We start from the raw sequence: 25,786 nt of genomic DNA, 5'->3' as shown, positions 1-25,786 counted from the left end.
GCACTGAGGCATGACTTCATGGACGGACACACACCGCACAACAAGGACAGATCTGGATGGCGCCTGTTAAGAAAGTAAATCCCAAATCACTCGCAGGGGCACGTAAATCTGAACGGGATGGCCCTGATTCACAATCAGCCCGAGGCAGGCGGCTCTTTGCCTGTGAGCAAAGTACAAATCCACCAAACTGTGTGGCCACATCCTCCTCCCCCTCTTGTTCCCCACTAATCCGTTTTCAATCATGCACTTTTTGGATTATGCTTTTCTGTAATTCTTCTCAGGTATTGTTTTATAACTTAATATGATATTTCAATTTGGGTGAGTTGGGTTATGGGTTTAGGACACCGTGCAGGATTGGATAAGCAGCAGAGGTCTGCAGGCAGCAGATTGGAGCGGAGGGTTAGTGCCCGACTGAAAGGAGCACGATAAACGTTTGACACAAAGTCCGAATGGAGCAGGTGCATAATAGTGGTGAGGCTGACCTGATTCAGTCTTTTCCAAATGCATCCCACCCGGTGACGTGAGCCCTGTGTTGGTCCCGACACTCACTCACTGTCTCACCTCCAAACAGACACATAGATGCTTTACATAGCAAGCTATGACTCCCTGTCATCACTAAAAGGTGATTAAAACTTGAATAATAGTGATTAAAATGAGATTCCCTAAATTTCCTTCCTCAACTTTTTGAATGTTTTATAACCAAACAATATGAACTCACCCAGTCTCCAAACAACTCTGAAGAAATGTGGAGATTTGTGATATTTAAAGCAATGCAACAGTGTTGTGTTGAGTTAAACATTAATCAGCTTTGGTACTTTACCCACTGCCATTATTGCATTTAAAAACATTGTAGCGCCTCATGTATTTGTCAGTGGCACAATCTACGACAGCGCTTTCAGTGTCTGTAAATATGAATTGCAGAAAAGTGTGTAAGATGTTTTCATTCTTGTTCATGTTCAGAATACTTCTGCCACTACTGAATTCATATCTTTCTGCCACAGTCTGACTGGTTTGTGTCATTTTGAGGATTTTGTATTCTTAATTATTTTTTAGTCTTGTTTTTATTAGTTGCAGTTTTATGTGTCTGCTCTGTCTCGTCTATTAGCGTTGTTCCACTGTCTCTGTCATATGTAGCGCAAGTCTTTTTGCTTCTGTGTTAACCATTTGCATTTGGTTTGTTTCCTGTTTTACTTTGAAGGTGTGATTTCTTTCACATCTTGGCTGTATCCCAATTCAGGGTCTGCAGCCTTAAAGGCCGCATTTTAAGGCCGATTACGTCACAGCGACGCGACGAAGGCTGTCCCAATTCGAAGGCTGCTCGAAATGCGGCCCTCAAATGCGTCCTTCATTTCCCTGAATTTTAAGGATGTGGCGGTGTAGACTTCTTGGCCCAACATATCCCAGAATGCATAGCGCGGCGGTGGGTGTGGATAATTTTGCCGAAAAAAAACGGCGGATGAGGGGCGCCCGAAGAGTAAACTTTAAGTACTGAATATTATGTCACTTATTTTTGTGCAAATGTTTAATAACGAAGAACATTAAAACATTACTGTTGGCCACATGTGGCAAAGTTATGTGACATTAGTGACGTTTGTACTAACTTGGTTTTAAAGCCTTTACTTTAAAATACACGCAGTTCAATAGCTGACCTTAATCTCACAGAGAATTAGCAAAGCTCATGTAGAAACAAACAAACAAATGAACAAAAGATTTTCTCCTTCATTTCTGTCAAACAAAGCTGTATGAAACGTTTCCAGCTGTTAGTATCATGGTTGCTAGGCAACCTGGGCAGCGCAACGGAGGCTAGACCGTCCCATTTCACAAGCCTCACACTTCCGGCCTTAGCGGTCTTTGAGTACGCGGCCCTTGAGGATCGTTGAGGCTGCGTACTTTAAGGCTGCAGACCCTGAATTGGGATACAGCCCTTGTGTTAGTTTTACTTGCTGCTGTGTGATTATCCTGATTGTTTTCACCTGTGTGTAATTTCATTGCACCTGTGTCTCATTCCCCCCTTTTTTGTGCTCCCAGCCTGCCCAGTGTGTATAAATAGTCCCTTCTTCCTCTTTGTCCTTGTCAGACTGTTTGTCAGCTGCGTTGTTATGTTTCTGTTTGGCCTCCCTGTGCATACCCTCTGTGATCTCCTTGTGCTTCTGGGTTACTGATTATTTAACCCTTTGGTTTAGTTATTTTGGCCTGCTGCTCACACCCAATATTAAGGGCTTGCTTCTTGTTAAGTCATTATGTCTCTGCTTCCTATATTTGGGTTTGCACTCCACATATCCTCACAGCATGCCCTCTCTTTAACTTTTACTATTACTTGCACTATTCCTGTATTAATAACCTGCCTTCCTCTCCTCCTTCCACCCCATTGACTAACGGACAGACTCTTCTGGATACAAGCAACATTACCGTCCATTCAACAGGTGCAAAAAATTCAATACATCCGTCCCTGGCATCCGCCAGACAGGGATGTGCAAAAACAGCATAACTCATCAATTTACTAATAACCACCATGAAGAGGAAAAGGAAAAAAAACTTAACAGCACATAAGTGAAGTGGTGAGATACTGGAAGAGTGGGCCTCGTGATTATTGGTCTCTTAAGTAAAGAGCCATCTATTGAACCCACTGATGGATTTGATGGCACATGGTCATTTTGTCCTTGAATAATAATACTCCTCCACATTCAAACACATCCTCCTTTCATTTCCCTTGCTGACCTTTAGTGCGTCTTGTTCGGCACAGCCTTACCTTAACATGTTAACATACACGGGGTTATCTCTTAGTATTCAGGTACTTTAGCCTTTTATTGGCGAATGGCTTCATTTACAGAATCCCTGTTCAAACCCAGTCTGCGTGAGCTTAGTGTTTTTAGGCCTTGAATAAAAGACAGAATAGGGCTTAACAGTCTGTAGATGAGCTTCAGAAATGTATTGTGAGTCCACATTTTATATGGTGTCTTTGTATTGAGTCAATAAGTGGGAATTAAATGTGCTCTTTGGTAGCTTTCCTCTGCGCTCTCCTCTTTCTTGTCGCTGAGTGAATTAGAAAAAGAGGTTCATGTCAGGCAAGTTGCCCTTGGGCTCACAGAAGAGAGGGAAAAAGAGAGAGGCAGCTGCATGAAGAGCTGTCTTCTCAGCTCAGATGGTCAACGCTGTATCCTTAACCTTTCCACAGTGACACGAGTAAAGTGAGAGATGAATTAATTGACACTGGAACGGTCCCATGAAACAAAATGTTTCGTGGGCCATGTTAGAGTGCTGGATTTGATAGGGTTTATTGATTAGTGACTCAACTGGCTTATTGTTGAGATTTCTAGCCTTGAAAACTCTGTTTCTGACTCATATGCTGCCTTGGAAGCCCACTCCCTCAGCTGTAACTGCTAAAGATGCAAGACAAGTGAGCAAATAATGCAATATTCTCCAATTTGAAAAGTAAAAAAAACAAATCAGGCAAGAGTTGTTTCACGGCATGCTTCTGTTTGATTTATCAGTTGATTGACTTGCTTAACCCCTCTAGTGTTGTAATATGTTGTCATTCACAGCTTATATAATCCATTGTTCCAGCTCTTTGCTTAGCAGTCTAAGTTTTACATGTTTGTCTACTCAGACGGTACACCTTTGACTTTTAACAACGTGACTTTAAGCAAACAAAACACCTCTCTGGAAGCAGCTGCTCGAAATGAAGACTAACAGAATTACTGCCAGCCGTTTTTCCATAGAGCTTTTTTCTTTCTGCCACAAACAGTAGAGTTTTCCCACTCAGTAGCGATGCTCCTGTTTCCAAAGTTTTAATGCTGTCACATATTTAGACAGTGCATTTCCTACTTAAAGCCATATAATTGTAAAAAAATAAATAAATTAAAAAGAAAATGAAAAATTAAAGAATATGTATATTGCTGTTCATGGTTGCACTCAGCTATTGTTCGCCACTTCGTAGAATTAAACTTCAGGTGAAAGCCAGTTGTCAAAGCCTCACCACCTCATTGTGTCTGAGAGCAGTGGGTCTGGCCACTCTGCCGTCTCCGAGGATCTTCTTTTTTTTTCTTTCTGTTTTTTAAGGGGCCACTCGAGGTGTCTCTGTGTCTCTCCTTTTTTTTTTTTAATCTTTCTTTCTTTTTCTTTTTTTAAATAACCAAACGCTTAAAGATACAATTACATTCGACTTTGTGGGATTTTCTCCTGGAAAAATCTCCACCTGTGTGTCCAGGTCTAAGTGACGTTGCGTCGGTGCAGGGAGCTCCTCTCCATTCCCCGGGAGCGGCAGAGACAAGCGGGTCGCGGAGTGTGCCGTTCTCGCGCCGTGCTAAGATGTCCCGTTTTAAAGCGGATTTATTTGTCTGCAACAGGCTACATTACCGGCTGCTACCGACGGAATGAACCACTGAAGCCCAAGGTGAGAGGCTCAGGCAGCCGATTTATTTCTTTAATTGATGTCCAGCTGGATGGAGGGGCGCATAAACTTTTAAAGCTTCGCTACGACGCGCGCCAAGTGGGCGACCAAAAGGTGCGTCGTGATAAGAGAAAGTAAGGCGACTATTTTGAGATCACATGCTATTTTTTTTTTTACCTTTCAGGTTCTCTTTGCTGTGCTTTCATTCGGCACCACACTCTCCCGTGCGGAGAGATGCTCTAATAAAAAGCGGTACCTTTTCTGTGGTACATCCAATATGAGATCAGGTGTAGCCTGGATGCCGCTGTCCTACTAAGAAAGTGCTGTTTCACACTTTCTTTGAACAGAAAGATTTATCTTAAAATCTTGCTCCAAATCACTTATATACGTTGTTTAAAGGACACGTGGATGCGCTGTAGGTGCACAGAACCAAAGCAGGAAGCATTTCCACGTCTAACTCGAAACGAATCAGTACTGCTGCGTGCCGATATTCCCACTTTAAAGTCAAACTAAAAATCACAATAAGGCTCCACACTTGTCATCAAATAGATTTTTTTCTCTCTCGGGCTCTTTGATCGATATTTAAAAAAAGAAGAAAAAAAGCCCAACGAACGTTTTCTATGAAGTCTGTGTGTCTGTTATTTCCTTTTAACCACATCCTTGAACATTACCAGCCTCAACACAGGTTGGTTTCGGGTAGGGGGTGACTAGGGGCCTGTCTTGGCCTTTAGAGACTAGATAGACTGTAGACACTCGTTCAACTGTAAGGCTGTCAAGCTACTGTGAGGTTAACCTGCGCGCCAAGTGTCATGACCCGACTCCTTAACATCCCGTCTTCTCTTACTCCTTGTGTTAAGGGGTGATAATACAGAACACACTGGGCGCTAACTAAATAATAATTATTATTATTATAATTTTTTTTAAAAAAGTAGGTTATGAGAGCCTTAAATTAATGTAAACAACGTCGCTTCTTCACCCACAGATGTTAAACTTCGAATGTTAAACTCTGATAAACAGATTTTTATATTATTTATATCTAAGTAATCCCACGGACGTATTCACCCACAGTAACTGAGTTTTAAAATTTTAAAATAGACACTTTTAGTGGAGCCTTCGCCCTTATTTTTTCATTTCCATTTTTTTCAGTCTTGGTTATATTATGCTAATCTGTCCCAATTTACACGTATTTGGAATTAAAACAGCCCGTTTAACGAGGCGGGAACAGTGAACGTATGGTACCACTTTTTTTATTTGCATCAGAGGGATTTTGGAGCAATTACGCACCATTTTGAATAGTTACAACACACATTAAATTCGCTTTACTAGAACTATAGCTAATAAATCTAATTATAAATAAGATCCTGGCATTTCAACACGTTCACACTTCACAATGGCTTTACATGTGAAATCAAAAGCACAAATATTGGCTTTTTCTTCTATTTTTTTCCTCTCACATGCTCGGATGGCTGTTAAGTAGTAATCACCAAGAGTATGATCCCCCCCTCTATTTTGCCCGGATGCAATCATTCCTTTGAGACTATATTCACGCCCACATTTGTTGGATAATTTAACTCGATCAGGCGACTCGTGTGAACTCAACCAAACAAGGTTCAACTACAGGCAATCCCCCTCCCTTCTGAGTTTCTAACGGGTCCCGAAAGAGGATTGTGCGTGTTGATGTCTGTGAAGAAGGGGTGTGGGTGGGGGGTGGAGGAGTATGTCGAAGTGGAGAAGGGCTGGAGGGGTGTGGAGAAAAACCATAGGTATGCGTGTGTGTGGGGGGGAAACACGCTGAGTGTGCGTCTCATCTAATAGAGCCTCGGAGCGCATTATCTTCCCCGTCATCTCCGTCTGTGCGGTTGGTGCTGCGCCTTGCTGGGGAAACGGCCAGGAGAAGATGCGTTGATGCGAGCGGATATTCTCAGCAGCCGAGACTAATTGTCTGTGATTCATGTCCCTGTTGAGTGGCTGAAACCTATTCATAGCCAGGGAGAAGGAGAGAAAGGGGAGAGTGGGGACGGGATCCGCGCAGAGATCCGCTCTCAGCAGTCTTTGGAAATATAGGAAGCAGATCGCAGAGAGGAGGAAAGCGCGCCAGCAGGTCAAAGTTTCTTTCGCGGTACTGTGTGTATGTGCGTTTGTGTGTATGGGATGGGGTGGGGGGTTCCCTTTTCCGTGGACATCATTGTGCTTCAGGTTTGACGCCGTGATGGAATGACACCAGAAAAGAGGATGATGGACACTTTGGCACCGGAGTCTTGCTCAGAGATCCCCCGCGTTTCCAGCAGGCGCGGTGCTGACCGAGCCCTCAGGACGGTGATCAGTCATTTGTTTTGAAGTGGCAGGAAAATCCTCCTCTTGATTGAAACAAGAGCGAGAGATGGTGCGCGCAGCGATTCCTCGGAGACTGACGTGCGTACTCATCACGTTCCCGTTAAGGAGCGCGTCTTAAAGAGCTTCATTCTTCGTTCATGTTCATTCTGCTGCTCTGAACTTGTTGAGCGGCGTTAAAGAGCAGCGGGACTCCCAGAGAGGCACTCAAAGAAATGTGAGTTTTCCATTTGCTTGTGAAGTTTACTTTTTCTTTTGTGCGTTGAGTAATAATTTTTACACTCCGGTTAATAAATTCTAACATTGCTGGAAGTTGGTGAGTCTGGTTTATATGCATTTATCTCCAGCAATAAACAGCTAAGGATGGGGCAGGCAGCTGTTGGGCTTTGTTTTCTGGACAGCTTGACAAAGTTTAAAGCAAAGAAGACTTGTTAACATGTAGAAATAAGGTGCCCTTGAATTCATTCAAAAACATGACACAATTTCCTCAGGTCATTTTTAGAGGCGCCCCCTTGTGGAACTTATTACAACGTCCTTGCTTCACTGCCATGTATAATTATATTAGTGTCACGCTGCAAGCAGTTACTCCACCTTTAATGCATCCTTGTGTTGTCTCTTGCATTTAGAAGCTTTTTTGGTATATTTGGTTCAGGTCTTGGTCACTTTTGCACATTTGGTAGCTCCTGATGTGATTTAAAGATGCTTCCTAGCCCAGTGAGTGCCACCAGGTCTGTCACACAGCAGTATGTGGCAGTACAGTTATGCTATTTTTTTAAATAATAGTTATAATCTTCAAGACTAGAATGGCTTCACCTTGAATTAGTCTAAAAAAAAACCTTGCTGTTTTAAGCAGATGCCTTTAACCATTATCATTAAACATGAGCGCTCTTTGGTTCAGGCTCCATCCAAATTCTGACCGGAGGATCACAGTGTGCATTGGAGGGTTTCTGGATTTAGTTTACACTTCATACACAGCATCAGCTACACTTGCTTTTGGCATAAATGAGTGACTGATATCAGATTTGAAGTCACTTTGTGCTTTATGTGCTTTGTCATTTATATCTAATGCTATCAAAAACTCGTAGGTAACACTGAGCCATCATTTGTGTGGTCCAAGCGTCTGTCGCTTTAAACTGTGTGACTATTCCAACCTTTTCACAATACTGTCAGCTTGAGAGAGCTACCTGGGTGAGCACATTCTTCAGAGCTAAAGTGGACATTTTGAGCATCCAGACATGTCACTGTGGTTGCAGAATAATGTGCTAGCAGCCTTTTTAGGAAAAGTGTCTTTAATAATGCATAAGGTGTTCCTGTGTCGCAAAGAGAAGCATGCTCGGTGGCGAGGGGAAGCAGAGAAAAGGAGGAGGGAGGGAGGGAGCAAGTAGGAGTGATCTTGTCTCACTGTCTCATCGGGTGCCCCACGCGCTGCTCTATATGTGCAGCTGGAGTAACTGACGCCCGAGGGCGTTCAGCTCGACTTGGGTCAGCATCGCCACAGTCACCCTGTCAAAAGTGCTGCTCCCGCACACACAGAGCACACAAGGCAGCTTGAGCAGCTCAGAGGAAGGGGTGGGGGTGGATGGAAAGAGGGAGTGATGGAGGACGGTGGCGGATACAGCTGGTGGAGGCAAGTGAAGCACGTCTTCTTTGGCCGTCAGGGATTTGTGCGCCTTCAGAGGCCTGACCTGTCTGGCTCCAGTAGATGCTTGATTCAAAGACAGACTGCAGCCACATCCTGTTTAAGGAATGATTACCTTAGAGTTCCAGCATGGCTTTTTGATAGCCAGCACTATCCAGTTTTCACTGCCTATTATCTTGTCCATTTTTCACTTTTTTTTCCTGAGGGTGGGAAAGCTTCTCGGAGAAGAGCAACTGAAATTCTTAACGAATGAACATCAGGTTGACAGAACTCGTGGCTCTGTTCTTTTATTGCATCTGGTTCAGTCAGACATTTATCACACCAGGAGAGGAAAACACGGGCCAGTGCAAGCCCAGTTAACAAAAACAGGCAAATTATTTGTCTAACCCCGCAGCGGAGCTTTAACTCTGAGCTCTTGTGAGTCAGCCCACTCATCTCCACCACACAGCCTCTTCATAGCTTTCAGCACTCCACCCATTTGCTACCTGTCATCATTATTAAAAGATCATAAGCCTGCCAATTGAAGGTGGCGACATTTTCAGAAGTGGAAAAAAAGTGCTAAGTGATGGACTGAGTCGGAGGCAAGCTCACTCGCATAATAGGCGTGCGCACATGAACGCTGGTTGTCATGTTTTCAGGGCCATGCTCCACTCTCCGTATGTTTATTCATGAGGACAGCGGCCCTATTGGCAGGTTGTTAACAGGCAAGATTAGGGATTCTGAAAAAAAAGCAGGCAGAGAAATCTGGTGAGCGGCGCGCAGAGAGCAGGCAGGAGGGTTTTTTCTTTCCTGAAGCCTAGCCAGCTTCTATCTTTATCTATCTTTCATCTGTTTCCGACTGTCTGCCATCCTGTCTTTCTCCCCTTCTCACTCCTGCGTTCTTGTTTCTCTTATAGTAAGGCACTGGTAGGGAATATGAAACAGGTGGAGTCAGAAAAGATGAAAGCAGGTAGCGACAGGACAGAAGCAGGGTCAGAAATTGCCCTTGAAAGTGCATAAAATGTGTGAAATTAAAAATGAAAGGCAGGAAAATAGCTCAAATATCAGCTGTAAGCTCGTAATTTTTCCACCGCACCCTGTCCTGAGTGCACCCTTTAGAGCTAAAGTGGACACTTTTTACATTTTGGGACATTATTACTCATCAAATTGCTTTATAATGTGGCAGGTGTGTAAGTACTGCCCCCTGTGGGCCACTGTAGATGGTTTGGAAGCGATTATGACCTGATAGTTCTTTTTGGTTGGGTGACAAAATGGCCTCTTTTGTTCACAGGCGGACTAAAAAAAATAAAAGAAATGCTGCCCGAAGCAGTGGAGAATGTTGGCAGTCAATCGCAGGAGAAAATGCTGAACCCACACAAACCACTGGTCAACAGAAATGAATTTTCAATATAAACAGAAATTAGAAAGCGGAAGAATGGGGAATTAAAGTGGGACAAAAGCACTGGATTAGATTCAGACGTACACATTTAGGGCTAGAGTGAAAAAGAAGGAAGAACTACAAACTGATAAGGAGTCGTCCTTTCATTAGTTTATTTGACAATGTGCATGGTTTACAAGTTACTCCCACTAGTAGTGAAGTGCAGCTCCGGGGACATGCACGTAACTTTTTCCTTGTGATGAGGATATACAATCAGTGCTCGTGTGCTCCTCTGGGATGAAATGGAAGAGGACGCAGAGGGCCGTTTCTCAGCCCCAGAGAGAGGCGTTCAGTTGGGTGAAAAGGCTGCTTTTGATGGGTGGTGACCTCACCAACCGAACAACCCCAGCCCAGTTCTACGGGGCCTTGTGAAAGATTCATGTGTCTAAATATAAAAGCTTGCAGGTTGCAGCACTGGCGGGTTGATGTCTACAGTCCCCTGATGTTTCAGACAGGCTGTGAGGAACTGCTCTACTACATGTGGTTTATTACACTGCCTGAACAAGGCTCTTGAATATGTTGCTATTTTCCCCAGAGTGACTAACACTTTTTGTTTCTAAGATTTATTTTTAATCACACTCACACTTCTGTAAAGACCTTTAATAGAAGTTAAAGCTGCTTTTTATTTCCTCTGCCCCACCTTAAAATCACTGCTTTAACGTCTTGAAGTAATTTTTCTTTACAATCCAGTAGTAAGCATCTGTTGTTCTCCAGGCTCTGTGTTCAGCCCATTCAGGTTGACATATAGTAACTGTGCATTAAAGCACCAACACCTTAAATATGTTTAATTTCATCGGGTTTGTGTCATTGTGGAAACAACTGAGTGGAAACACAGCACAGGGATTCATTTGGACAAAGCAAATCCTCACATATAACATTTTGGTGAAAACTTTTACAGTAAATGATGGCCTGAAGTCTTTGTCTCGCAGATATCAGCAGATGCTTGATGCTCTCTCCGGGCTTCACTGTAATTTCCTTGAGCTCGTGGGTTCTGTGGGTTCTGTGGGGTGTCTGCTCTCAGCCAGTGGAGGAAATACCTCGTCTATACTCTAAAATGTTCTTTGGTTGTTTAGGAAAACAGTCTTGCGGGATGATGACAAATTTTCCAGTTAGGTTTAACCCATCAGTTGAATTTGTGCACCTCTGCATCGTGTCATGTGTGAAACAATCAGTTCCACCGGAAGCAGTTCAAGACAAAATAGCTGCAACTTCCATGTTTGATGCTCTGGGTGGAGCTGCTTATTTTTTAGTTTTCCTGTTTTTCTTCTTTCTACGTTTAGACAAAACTTGCTCCCTCATTTCATACGCTTGTGCTCCAAAACTTTCTTTTTGGATGTTTATGTGAGCTGCAGGTGGCCTTTCTGCTCTTGAGGCTTACCGTGGTTTTGCATCTTGCAGCAGGTCCTCTGAGCATCTGCAAGAAGTCTTCTCTTGATTGTTGACACTGAAACCTGTGCACACACATGCTGGAGTACCTTCTTGACTAACTGCACAGTCATAAAGGGTTTTTCTTCAGCATGCAAATTAAGATCTGTTCAGCTCCCAGACTTGTGCTCTCCAGTCTTCTGGGGTTTTTGCGTCATTCTCCCGTACAAATCTTCTTTTCAGAAAATGCGCCGACTGTTGACAAACTTCTTTAAATCCTTATGTAAGATTTTTGAGACTTATTATTTTGCACGGTCTGCCCTAAACCCCTCATGTTCACTAAAAAGTCTACCTTCAGTCTAAATGGCAACTCCACTCCGACCCACACAGGTCTTTTGCACATACAGTCATATCGAAACAACGTCCCTGCTGAAGAAACAAAGAAACAGTTATTTTAGCTTAACAAAACAGAGCAGAAGCAAAATAATGTACGGCTGTATGTGTTTAAAATCTTGATAATTCAATTTCTCAGTCTAATGTTCATGTTTTTAAGCTTACTTCTATTCAAAACGTGCTCCATTTGTCACTGCTTTACTAGGATGTTTGGCCTTCAGTATATTTCACAGTGTGTGCGTGCGTGTGTGTGCTGTTTCTATTTTTACCTTTTGAAAGTTTCTTTATGCTCATTTCAACTCTGTTTAACCCATTTATGTTAATGCTGGAATTTGATCAATTCTTTCACACTGATGAAAAGTGCGAGGCTACAGTGGCAGGGTTTCTTAACTTTAAAAAAGCAAAAGCACTGGTGGAAATATGGTTTCCTATGATTAAAGTTTTAAAAATGTATGCTCTTAATGACCAGAACGATGAAAGGACAATACATTCTAAAAAAAAAAAAGGTTTTCCAGAGCAGAAAGAAATAATGAGAGATGTAGATGGAGTTTGGGTTTGCGTAGAATTGTATTCCGATCAGCTAGTAATGTGTTTAAAATGATAATGTGACACAAATCTAGACGAAAAAAAGAAATGTGCGATACAAGTATGTGCAACTACGTAACTGTTCGAGTTGTCAGCCCAAATCTGTTTCTCGCCATATCGAGATTTTATTTTACTTGGATTGATTTTAGGAATTGTGGAAAAAAAGAAAAAAAAATTATGAGAAATGTAAGTTTGAGTGTAATTCATGCTGCCACTTGCAGAGCGCTATAGAGAGCAACATGGAGAATAACAGATGCCAAAGCAAATTATATGCTGCTACTTTGTTAGGGAAGGCTTCTTAGAAAGCTGCGTCACAAGTGGAACAATGCAGTTACTGACACTTGTGTTGTTACCACAGCAACTCATGCAGATTGGTTCTGGTACTGTCTGGATACGCAAATCTGATCCGATCACTGGCAAATACGAAAGTCAGCAGTCTGCCCTTAAGACCTGATCTGAGAAACAAATCCGATTTGCCTTCAGTCAGAACAATGCCAAAGTCAACCTAGTAAGGATCTGGAGGTAAAGCTAATTAGTGCGATTGTTTAAATGTTTAAAACTCCAAAACCAATTCACTCTGTGAATTCAGCATTGCCTCTCAAGCCTAGAAAAGAACATGATGCACATATTTGGTGTCGCACATCTATAGCGTGTGAAGGTGCTCTGTTGGTAGCTTTGTATCCCTACAGCCAGTGTGCACTGGTTTATTTTCAGTACTTGTCCAAACTTACCTGAAGTGCCTGTTATTCCATTTTTTTTTTGGTTGTAATCTTTCCCTTTTTATCTTTTCAGTTGATTTTTTGTTTGTACGCTCCCATCGCAGACTGTGGAGATTTTTTTATTTTATTTTGGTAAACATCAGCATCCCCTTGACATTTTTGAATAGAAAATATGATATTTGTTTTTATGACACAGAATAGACATAAAATACATGTCAAAGATAATAATATAAAAATACCATAAATACCATAGCAACCTGAGGGGCACCCACAGACATGGAGCTGTAGTTCTTACCATTTTTCCATGAAGCTGCATTTAAAAGTTTTATAATACTCTAATAATTAGAAATATCATAATTAAATCAATAAAAAAAATTAAAGCAACTCTTTCTTCCCAATATGAGATCATAGGAATTTATATTTCCATGACTGTATTTTTTTGTGACTGAAAATAAAAAGTAACGATTAATGACTGAAAACCTTAAAAATGATCATTGTTTCAGACATTTGTTAACAGGATAAAGATGTGAGATCCAAACTTTTATTAGTTATAGCCTCATTTATAACATATCTGTTTGTGTTTCCACGTCTAACAGAAGAAATGCTGTGGGGCTTTTCTTTATCATACTGAATATATTTTTTCATCAACTGGGACAGGTCTTGTGACGTATTTAAACTTTTGCTAATGACTTGATTGTTTTTTTAACGTACATTACAACTTAATACATCAATGTAATAACATTTTTAAAAAGTAGTTTAATCCCATATTTCTGAATGACTAGGCGATTGAGCAATATGCAGTTCTGTTCAAAGAGAAAAGCTATTTTTTAAAGAGTTTTAAAATAATACTTTTTTTTCCTACATCCGCTCCTCTCTCATATTCAGCGACCTCCCACTGTTACTTGCCGTGTGCATACGATGCAGTATATATTCCTGTACGCGGAAGAATTTTCAGGCTTCCTCCGAGCGCACCTCCTCTGATGTCCTTAGACCTTGATCGATGGTTGGAGGAAGCAGCCTGCCCTAAAATAAACCATTTTCTCACTTAAGATGCACATCCACACTTCTTCCATCTGCTCTCCTTTTCTCGCTCTCACCTCGTCTGCTTGGGGCGACAGAGGGTTATAAGCAGGGAGTAATGAGAGGAAGGGGCTGCTGTGTCCAGGCTAGTGGAGTAATAATGACCCAGCTTTTGTGATCTCTATTGCTTGTTACCGAAGCCCTCGCCCGTGCTTGTTGTCTCATTACCCATGACTCGAACCACTTTTTATCCAGAGGTTGCACGTGAGGCGTGCGCACACGCTATTACACACACGCTATTACACACATGCTATTACACACACGCTATTACACACACGGACACTTTCCAGCCATCTCTTTAGTCTCCTTCTTAACACGGTAATATTATGTCTCTTAATGGGAACAGGGAGCTCTGTGCCAAGAGTTCGTCTGGATAATTGGCTGCTTCACCACCTGCTGACATCTCCCCCATTGACATTCTTACATTTTACATTTAAGGTGCTTCAGTTCTGCCCCCCCCCCCCAAATCTCTTCCTCCCTCCTCTGCCCACTGACCTGCAATACTTTACTCTATATTTCACATTGTATTTCTCACTTATTTTACCTGCAAAATTAAATTCTTTCCACTAATTCTTGGATTCTTGAATGGATTTTTTTTTAGAATGAATGCTAAAGCTCGGGATATGTGCTTTAGTGATCAATTGGAGTTATTTTTTTCATCTTATCTTGCCCTGTTTTTAGGTACCTTGCATATGCTAGATTTTTCTGCTTATATCATCTGGCTTCCAACATTATTAATGGATGTTTTCCCACTTTGTGCCTCTGCTGCTTTGCACAGTGTATTTATATGTTACTGAGTCTTTGCCCCTGACCTTGACTGTTTCTAAAAATTATGATTTACATTCAGTCGGATTGAAATGACTCCAAATGCCACAGTGTGAAAAACATAGAAGCATCGCATATCTACCCTACTTTGGTACAATGCGTCAAATTTACATTTTAAGAGGCAAATAAAAATAGCCTTATTGCTACATTTGCATGTGAAATAGAACTAAATATGTCTTTACATTGTCCTTAGTGGACTCCCTTCATCTGGGCATTCATCTCCGTCTCTATTATGCTTATACTCATCTACTCATTTGAACACATCTTTAGGCTTCAGGTAGACCATTAAATGTGACTTCAGCTTCTATAGAAGTGTATTATTTTTTTCCACATACTGACTTTCTCACACTCTCACACTACACTTCCTTTTATAATCCTGTCACAGCTTGTGCTCAGCTGCTTCTTAGCACATTTTGATAATTATGAGCTTTAGTTTTTATTCAACTTCTCCCTAAATAAATAAATAAATAAATAAATATGTGTATCTATATGTGTGTGTGTGTGTCTGTAGTATGATAACATGATCCAATTTTACCCGTAGTATTGCCCTTAGGGTTTATTAAACATGGCTGTGCTAATCTAATCTAATCTAATCTAATCTAATCTAATCTAATCATTAATTGCAATTAAAGTTAGCAATTAAAACAATACTACACCATCAGTGAACATCAGAGATCGCTTAGACCTAATTTAGTGTCTGTTAGGTGAAAGTGATCAGGCATGACTACAAACTGTGTTTTGTTGCTGCACACATACTGTGAAAAAGCAGCACAACAGAGACCAGAGAAGGAGCCTTCAGTCTCCAAGTCTGCTCTTCATCAATCACTCTCAGTTGGGCTGCTGTTTGAAGGCAGGAAGCAGGAAATGTTCACATAACCTACGACCTTGGTCATCTGGCTTGCTTTTTGAAATATAAAGATAAATGTGGGTCGGAGACATCTTTACTTCAAAGATGTTTTGAATAAGTAAAAAAGAAACCTAAATTCACAAAAAGGGGAATAAAAAGCGTATGTGGAAAAAATAAATAAGAGAAGGCTGAAGACAGAAGAAAAAACGAGGCCATAGCCCACAATGGTTGGCAGTTATAAATGGATCCTATAGGCGCTATGAAGTAAATCACTGTATGTGATATAGGACTGTGGCTCCTGCAATGGACAATCCACCATCTGTGAGACTCCTTTAAAACTTGTGAACAGTCATGAACTAGTAATGCTGAAATGTGGGACAATATCAAAAGTGGCCACTTCAGTTTTGTGGAGTACGGTTCACTCCGTCCTTCATTTAAGGCAGCTTTAATCACTTGGTTTATATCAGTATGGATCAGATAACTGTTACATTTATTTGTAATATTCTGGTTGCATAGACAAACCCATAGAAAGGAATTTGGAGTATTCATGAGTATTTCACTGTCTTTACGCTCATTGTCTTGATTTCACTGATTTGATTCATTCTCACAAATCTCATGAGTATCTCTTCATCTCATCTTTTCATCTGTGCACTTGTTACATAAAGATTTAGCAACCCTGTTTCTGGGTCAAAGCCTCTACTACCTGGCTGAGGATGTTGTCTTGATTAAGTGTGATATGTCATGAATACAGTATTTTGGAGCTCCATGACTCATTATCCAGTCATCATTAATTACTAACCTGTAATGTTGAAAACAGTTTTGTCTCTTTCTTCTTGCCATAGGACGTTTGGTATTATTGGAAGACACTGAAGGTCTTTGCTGATCACACACACAGGGGCTGCACCTTTACTGAGAACATTTTAACTTCCTATAGTGTTTTTATATTGCGGTGTCTTCTAATGATCGGTCACAAGTTGGTATATCTGCTAACAAACGTCCACAAACAAAAAACGTAGTAACAGAGAGTGCAATGTTCTGCGTACAAATTACCCAGAATTCTTACATATACAGTAGTATACTTAGACTTAGCACTAGCTAGAAAGCTTACCGTTTTACCTCTAACTCAGCTGCATCAGTCAGATGAGCTTACAGGGTGGTGAGATGTCTGTCGTCTGCCCATCTCTCCATAATTTGAAAGAATTGCTGCTTCAATCAGAATTTAATCAAAGTTACACACAATGGGTCTTCATCCAAATTGTGCTCAAGGTCAAGGTCACTTTTACCTTTTTCAGTGGATTTTTAATTCTCATTCGTTTGTGCAGTGCAGCCAGCTATTGTCAAGAAAATGTTCCCACTTTCTTTGTGTACTTCACACATTACACTAACCTTTGAATAGTGATGGATGGTGGGCCGGACAAGCTAGCTTTTTATGGCCCCCGGATGCTATGCTCGATTGTAACAACTAGGAGAGCTCTCCCAGGTGAAGATAGTGGAGCATTTAATGGAGCATTTGATGGGGCTCTTTGTTTTTTCTTTAATGGATTTTCATTAATCAGGTAGATAATAAATAATATTACCTCTTTATTCTCCGTGTCCTTCACACCCTTCACAGTTTCTACAAATGTTACATCAGCTTTATCAGGGAGTCAAAATGTGTCTTACCATTGCCTCCAAGTGAAAAAAAAATCAATCAATCTCTGTTTGAGTACATTTAATCAAGAACTTAAACCCTTGAACTGGAAAAAAACAATATTTATATATTATTAATGACAACACGGACATAAAAGCCTCCCATGACTCCCTGTTGGATCATTGACTCCAGTGCTCATGATAGCTGTTAAAGTATCATAATACTCCCGATGTTGCCAACTTTTATTTTTGAACTACTTCGGGGTTTTTCACTACACAATTGATTTCAATTGTACAATATCACTTTTTCCATCCCCCTGTGCAGCTGACACAGTACAAGTCCTTGATACCTCGGACAAAATGTTTTATCTGTAAGATCAAATTTAGCATCAATACACTGAACCGATTGGTACTTATTGGTATTTTTGTTTTCATATGAACTTTGGTGTGTTTGCACATGTATATGCACCAATACAAAAGTGCACAAGCATGTCTGTGTTTTATAGATGTGAGGTTTTTGCACATTTTCCCTGCTGTAACTTGATTTTTTGCTGTATTATCCCATAAAGCACTGATATAAAGTGGCGCTAACCAAAAAGAGAAGCTGAAATTTGCATTTAGCTTAAACCATTAAGCAGCCATTTAGAGTACTGTCCAGTATTTATGATTAAAGCAGCACTGAGGTGAATGGTTTCCATGAATGAACAACACATGAAATTTCTTTATGTTCTGCATGCTATTTGTCCTTTTTTCCCATGCATTGTATGGTGTTCGAGTTGACTGAGGTGTAAGGTGAGTGTAATGGTTGTGGGAAAGCTGTAACACTGTAGGCTTAATACCGCTGAGTGTGATGAGGGTTTGGCGTGAAAGCAGCAGGATCCAGTTTACCCCGATGGCCTCGCTTACTGATTTTCTGTGTTTTGATCGACAACCAACACCAGCACGGCACCCTTTTCTCGCACCCATCCAACTTTCTTTTCACACGTACACCTTTTACTCATGACGTGGCCCCAGCTAATGTTCTCTCACTGTCAAATTCTATTCCCATAAGTGAGGTATATTCACCTCGCCTCTTCTTCTCCTTCTCCTGTTTCTCTGCAGTGCCAGATCGTCACGCAGGACGAGTACCATGATTGACAGCCAGGCAAGCTGAGGAGACCCGTCACTCATCTTCCTATCAGCGTGTCAGAGGGCTATCTCCGTCTTGCCTCCCCCCTCTTCCTTCTCTCCTCCACCATCCTCCTCCCTCCCTCGGTCCTGTCTTATCTTCTCAATGGGCTGGTAGCCTCACCATCCCTCAAATCATCCACCGCCCCTCGAAAACCTGAAAGGGACAGAAATTGTACTGAAAAACACTTGTAAAGCAACCCGTGCTCCACCGAAAGGGAGTTTGGCATGCCTCCTCACTCTTCTTGAGCGAAGTGTAGTAAGTGGAAGTCGAAGAGCGATCCCTTGTTTGTACACCCTTCAGAAGGAGATACGGCTCCTTAACAAGGGGCTGAGAAAGGGCCAGTCATGCGTTTCCACTTTGCGCTGACGCTGCAGGCACTGTGGACTGGTGTTTGCCAGGCAGCCATGCAGCACTACCCTGCTGCAGCATGGGGACATTACGATGTGTGCAAGTCCCAGGTTTATTCAGATGAAGGCTTAACCTGGGACTACATGGCCTGCCAACCCGAGGCAGCAGATATGACCCAGTACCTAAAGGTGACTCTAGATCCTCCCAACATCACCTGTGGAGACCCTCCAGAGACGTACTGCGCCCTGGTGAGTACTCTGAAAAGTGAAACTTTTTTTTTTTAAGTTGTACACCTAGTAGGGAAAAAAAAGACAACCTAAGGCGTCTTTCTTATCTGTTCCTGTGTATCAAGTTGCTTCTCGGCTTGTTCAACCCCACAGCCATGACAGACACTTTCAAAAGCCTGTGTGACTCAGATACCTTACTGTGGCTGAAGAAATAGAGGCTTGTGCCCATTGACGTCATGTTCTGCTGTTTAGAGAGCTGCTTCTTGGTGTGCACTGCAAACACTGTCTGATGTGCTGTTGACACGGCAGAAAACACAGTATAATGTGACTTTTCAATGAAAACACAAGCGCTCACCTCTTTCTCTGCACACACAAAAGCCTCATATAGAAATACAGCTTCCTCAGTCGTTCTGCTTTCAGAGTAAAGAGACGTCCCAGCACAGCTTTGCTGTTGCACCCATGTTTGTGGATGAGTGAGTGGCTTAAAAATTCAAACAGTTTCTGGGTGGGTGAAATAGTGCACAGGTGGACTAAAAATATAACAATGTTTTTACCCATGCAGTGTTCAGACATATTAATCAGTCACACAGCATTTCTCTTTATTATTTTGTTATTTTTTTGGAAGCTCTGAAAAAAGATGTTAGATGTTCTTCTGTGAGGAAAATGTTTTCTCATATATAAACATTTTAATGCTGTTAGCTGCAGGGCAAAACTGTACGCATCAGCAGGATTTCTTACTGTATTTATTTTCTGTTTTATGATTGAAAAACACTTTAAAGTGGAGTCGGAATAAATCAAATAATTAAACACATTTTAGAAAATTATCCAACGAGCATTTAATATCACAACAAATTCAACAAGGAACTGCCCAGCAAATGATGGGGATGTTTTGCGGGATCAGACTGATTTTAAAAAAGCAAAATTCAAAGCAGCGACTGGTTGATTGGTTTACCCTTTCAAGTGTCAGCGATGGTGTTGATTCTGCAAATTATATCGCAATCATGAAAATTACAAATTCCTGATGGAGCTGAAAGTGAAATGAGCAAAAGATGCATATTAGGTCAAGTATTTAATTAGCAAAACACCCTCCTCCTTATTTCAGGTCCTTTTAGCTCTGAAGCTCACAGCTGGTCGCCTCAGATTAGCGCTGAATGATGAATCCATTTTGGGCCACCGTGTGTTACCAAATCATCAAAGATTCTCTCAGAACAAATGTACTCCTCAACGGCTTCAAGAGCTCTTTAGATAAATAGTGAGATGTTCCAGGAAAAGTAGTAACTTTGGGAGTATAAATAGACACTCGCCATCAGCAGAAAGTCAGCTGAGGGGAGAGACAGAGAAACAGAGAGGGATTAACAAAACACAGATGACAAAGGCAGTGAGAATGATCAACGGAGAAGTGAGAAGGAGTGAACGTGAGGGAGACAGAGACTCCGAGGACCGTGTGCGAAGCATATGATGACTGAAGAACTAATATCTCGAGTGTAGGGAGGCAAGGAGGCTCTGAAATGTGAATAATTCAGCATGTTTTGTAGCTAATGTGTTTTATTCATAGGACACATTATTCAGCCCGACATCTCTGAGGCACTTTTGAAAAATGCTGACTCCTGTGATTGGCTGACTCCAAGGTTGGTTGAAGGCAAAGTGAGTTAGAGGGCATGGGATTCCATATCTGCGAGGTCATTGTCAAAATGCAGCCACCCTCTGCTTTTCTTTCCCCTCCGGGTGACTCCCTGACCTCCGAGCGATCCACATCTGAGTCTGAAGCGCGTCGTAGTATCTGTGCGGCCTGCCGCGGCTATGTTGTGGATAAACTGGCTGAATCCTGGACGAGCAGCCATCCGTTTTTGATCTATGTTCTATTTCTAGACTCACTGAGAGGGAGTTTGTGATTATTAATGCCAGCCTCTTAACAACAGTCTGATTATTGCTTATTGAATTAGCGCGAGTTTGTGCCGCGCTGTCGCCCTCGTGTCTCCGGCAGTCGATGTGATAGGAGTGCTTCAATTAAACAGGCAGCGGTTAGCTCCCACATAACCATTTCCTCTCTCTTGCTGCACTGTGCTGATCGCAAATCACACAAACATCAATGAAATATGACCCCTGCTGCTTACCATGGAGTCCAATTCTGTGCAATTGGTTTATGTTTACCCCAGGCAGTAACGTGGCTCCAAATCAACATTGGAACAATTATCATTGATATTTCAGCTACTCTGGCTGCCAATACGCTGCTACAATGCCAATAGTGGTTTGTATCATAAGTCAAATCACGGCAGATCCAGGGCAATTATCATTATGCTGCATTATCGGAGAATTCCATCTCTCTGGTAATTGATTTTGCGCTTGTAGAGCCGGGTGTATTTTAAAGCGTTGTGTCTGCTTCCTGGAGTGCTGAAGGTAACAGACACCGAAGCCTGACGAGAGGAGACCGAGACGGAAAGAGATGCAGTAGCTTGAGGGCGTGCTGCTTATATGAGCGTGGTTATCTCGGGTTGCGGCCTTCATCCCAGGGTCACAGATAAGGGAAGACAACATCACACACACCACCCTCCCCAGTAAAGACTTTTTAATTCTCCTTCTAGCTCAGTGACCTTTTCCTTAGCAATAAGCTGGCATTCACTGAACTCCGGCACATGAATCTGCCATCATATGAGTTTTCACGGTCCCCTCCAGTTAGACTCAGACTGGCCTTTAAAAGCCTGGACGGCTCCCACAGCCTCAGCCTGATGGTCGGGTTTGTGCAGCGTTCACGAGGGCATCTTTGAGCTCATACAAAATTAATGTGCAATCTCCAAAAAAGCCAGTTCTTGCGCAAAACAATTTTTGATGATTGTGTATTTGGAAAACCTTAAAAACATAAAAAAGCTGCATATTTATAAAACCAATGGAAGTGATTATGTTGCATTTAGACATGTCTTTGTTTCCCAGTACAGGTTGATTAAACCGAGAAGTAGCTGCGTTTCCTCTATGTCTAGCCGCCGCATCACAGTCAAGAGCACTCAAGGGAATTATCAGCGGTTCATTTACCTCGCCGCAGAGCTTTTTGGGCTATAAAATGATCGTTCAGCGTAACACACAGTTTTGTTCTTCTTTGATGCACGTGGCATTAAACATAAATGAGTCTACTCAGTAGGTGTGGATATATAAATTAAACCGTGTTTGGAAACCATGCTCTTGCATGCATTGATGTCCTTCTGCATTCCCGTGCAAGTACTGGATGCTTCTCTCTGTGCCATCAATTTACAACCAGGAAGTGCTGATGAATGCTGAAACCTGAGTCCTGCAGGCCAGTACATTTCATAGCCAATCACATCTAAATGAGGAAGCTATGGGGATTGTTAGGCGGTGGTGCAGTGTGTGCCTTTTTACCCCATTTCAGCCTCAATCAAAGGACTGTAATGCTGTGTCAGAGGACAGTATACCACACATGGCGTTGTAACTAATTTGGATAATTCATTAGAAACTGATATAGGCTTTAAAATGTGAACTTTGTTAACCATTGTCATTTCTAAGCCTGCAAACATACCCATATCAAGCATTTTATAGCATGTCATATTTTATTTTTTACCCCTTAAGCTGCAAATATGCAAGATATATATTTATTTTTTTTAATCAAAGTTTGACTTATTGTGTACATGTTTAAATCCCAGTAAAAAAAGAGCATATATAAACACATAATTCAACCCGGTTAGTAGGCTTACTCGCAAGGACATAAAATACAAGACTTTAGTACTTTAATCAGTCTCTGTTGTAGGATTATATTGCTATACAAAGGCCTACAGAACAATGAAAAGGCAATTCCCTCCGCTGAGAATCTATAGCTCTCTTGTTGATGCTCATCAGGGAAAGCCAGAGGGTTTAGACCTTCTCTGAACACTCTTGCCCTCCTAAGAGACCCTCATGATCCGAACACCGAGCGCTGCAAGATCTTCTACAAATGGCGCTGCCAATTTCCAAGAGAATTGATTGGTCAGTAGTTGGTGCTTTTATACTTATTGATTTGTTATCTTGAACAAAACCTGCTTAGGAGTATTTGTTTGTGCTTATGGCCAGTACTAGGAAGGCTTTGGAATGCAGAAGTAGAGAAGGAAGCAACAACATGAGAAATATAATATGAGTTATATACTACATAACGTCTTTATACAGAAAATAATATCTAGATGTAGCCTCGTTTGTAATCGTCAACATTTTCATTTGCAACTTTAATTTACTAAAGTGTTTTTTCACTGGTAATAGTTCCATTATTTGGTCATTAAGGTATGTTACTCCCTAACACAGACATATTGTACCTTTTTATTTTTCAGTGTGCAGACTGTGAGCACCTGCACCCCTGTGCTTACCAGACAAGATGGTACATTCCAGTTAACCTCTGGCTGAGATGAACCGTGCATCTCTTGCTTGATTTTACTACAGATTTAAGATGTTTTCCTTGAACCTTGCCAGGATTAATGTTTTTTTAATCTATTTTTATTTTTCTGTAACAACGACTCTTTTTTTCCCATTATAACCTGCTATTCGATGTTGCATCTTGGTCATCCTTTTAGATGAGGTTTTCTAGATGTGTTAACCAGTGAATGGGAGGCAAGGTTGTTGTGAGCCCCCATAGATTTACTCAGAGGTATACAAATCTCCCCTCTTCCTAAGCTGATCCCGATTAAAGGTTTGAGACAGCCAAAGCGTTTTAACTCTCCCATGCCTCAACCATCCCACTCCGCCAACGGGCTCCACGTTGACATTTCCTTGAGAAAACGAGTGCGCTGTCAGCAGCAATATGTCTCATTTCATACTGCAACGCTCAATGCAAGGGTTAGAGGAGGATGATATCGAGAGAAAAGAGACAGCTGCTTTTTCACAGGGCTACAGTGTTGTCTGTGTCTGTCTCATAAACAGTTTATATTGGATTTTTTTGTGAGGTGAGATTGCAAAAACAAGCACAAAGATGGAATTTCAGATGCGCTGATTGGTATAAAAAAGGTCAGATATCAGGAACATTGTTACAATTAAACACCAATAAAAAACATTTTCCATTCAGTAGAACTGTTTAACATTGGAGGACTAAATCAGTGTGATCCACTTTATGTATTGTCTTTCATCTTTGCCAAACAAGGGCAAACATTTATTGCATTTTTTGAATTTTTTGCCAAAACAAGCTAATAGGAGTAAAAAAAAAAATCTCTGGATAATCCACAGATTCTTTCAGCATAGCTTTTTGTTTCATTGTTTGATTACTGATAGCTATCTGGAGTGGCAAACAAAGCCTGAGTTATTATTTTTGTATAATTACCCAGCAGGCGATGTTTAAGCAGAATTTTTCACAGCTGATTTTAATCTGCGCTCAAGGGAATTCTGTCTCTTTTCTGTGATTTAATTAGCCTAATCAACCCTCAGCAAACAAGTTGAGGCGAAGGTTGTACTCAGTATAGTGCGTATCCATTTTTTTTCTTAACTTGACACACTTCAAACACTCTCCTTTATGGGCAGAGCGGTTTTCATCACATAAGAGCCATAAAATTTACTTTATTGTTTCAACAAGCTACAAGCTGAAGCCACATTCCCACAGACATGCCTGCTAAATACACTGTGCTTTAATTAGTCCATTTGCATCAATTTTGATGCTTAGATTTATTGCTTTAATGAAATATGATGAACTGATGCATTGTAAACTGAAAATCACCAGATTCGATATTTTTTCAATTTAGTTTTTTGTTTTATCTGCAACTAAAAAAATAGATTAAATTCTCTATATAATCAGTAGGTAAAGTAATAAGTATGTATGTAAGTATGTACTCAATATATCCTCCATAACAAGTGGGCCAGGCTTCCAAAAGTTACTATAAAAATATTTTACACTCATAACATGAGGTCATTCATTATTAAAAAAAAAAACTGAATTATTCTATCAGCAACATAATGTCATGCACACTGATTTTAACAACGCCAGGCTACTGTTTAACACTGTAACTTTAATGACACAGCTTGATTACTCTTTGGCATACATGTTTTTAACAAAACACATATTTATTTGAATATATAATTTCATAAATTGTATATTGAAACTGTCAAACCCAGAATAACTCAAACAAACCATCAAGCTACTACTGTGTTAAATACATTTATTTGTTTAGTTCCCTACTTTTTGTTCCCTTCTTAAAGCTTTTGGACTGTCAGCATCTCTGCTTTGTGTGATTTCACATCGTCTGAGCATAGAAAAAGACAAAATTGCTAATTTCTCCAATTATGCAGAGAAATCAGGACTTTTTAAATTTTACCGTATTTTATTTTTGTGAGAAAATTATTTTGTTTTCCTTTTTTAAGGATTTGAGCCGCCACTGTGAGTGTAAAATCGCTGCACGGTCCAGACTCTCTGGCAATAATAATTAAAAAATAAAGAAATAAATAATGAAAAATACAAATTGGACTTACTAATGAAGAAGCTGCTTTTGGCTGCTTCCTTATTTACAAAGGGTGATATTAAGTAAACATAACTGTTTAGTTATTATACAGACTAACAGATGGGTTTCTATAATGTCAGTCATGGAGTGTTAACGTTCATATGAGTTGAAACCTACAGCCTGCACACTTTCCCCCGTGTTCTCCAAATATGAACCTTTCAATCTTTAATTTTGTAGCTTGATGAATTCAACTGCCGGCACGGCGAGAATAGATCTAATATTGTCTAAGACAGCAGATAACTGTTAGACACCCACACTGTAGCTGACCAGTGTGAAGGTTACAGATACCGCAGTGAGGGGAAGATCTCATCATATTCTGTCCGACACATCCTGTGCTATAAACTTTGCATGAGCGTCGGGCACCGGCT

The 25,786-nt window shown here is 41.0% G+C and overlaps 1 protein-coding gene across 6 annotated transcripts in view; it reads left to right on the top strand.

Annotated features, from left to right (window-relative positions):
- Positions 1-3,997: 3,997 nt before the first annotated feature.
- ntng1a (netrin g1a) overlaps positions 3,998-25,786 on the top strand; it is a 117,994-nt gene continuing 96,205 nt past the window's right edge. For 2 of the 6 annotated variants that reach the window (XM_084938937.1, XM_084938936.1), the window contains exons 1-2: positions 6,071-6,938; positions 18,322-18,987. In XM_084938937.1, the coding sequence (XP_084795063.1) occupies positions 18,736-18,987 (252 nt within the window). In that variant the 5' untranslated portion in view covers positions 6,071-6,938; positions 18,322-18,735. Of the gene's footprint in view, positions 4,394-5,980; positions 6,939-18,321; positions 18,988-25,786 lie in introns of those variants that run through there. The other 4 variants (XM_084938935.1, XM_084938934.1, XM_084938939.1 and 1 more) reach the window with 4 other exon arrangements.

Source organism: Perissodus microlepis, chromosome 9 (genome assembly GCF_051167445.1).
Source record: "Perissodus microlepis isolate ML-2025 ecotype Zambia chromosome 9, ASM5116744v1, whole genome shotgun sequence".
In the NCBI taxonomy this organism is placed as follows: Eukaryota; Metazoa; Chordata; class Actinopteri; order Cichliformes; family Cichlidae; genus Perissodus; species Perissodus microlepis.
The sequence above is the reverse complement of the archived record's forward strand: the minus strand, read 5'-3'. Positions and strand labels throughout refer to the sequence as shown.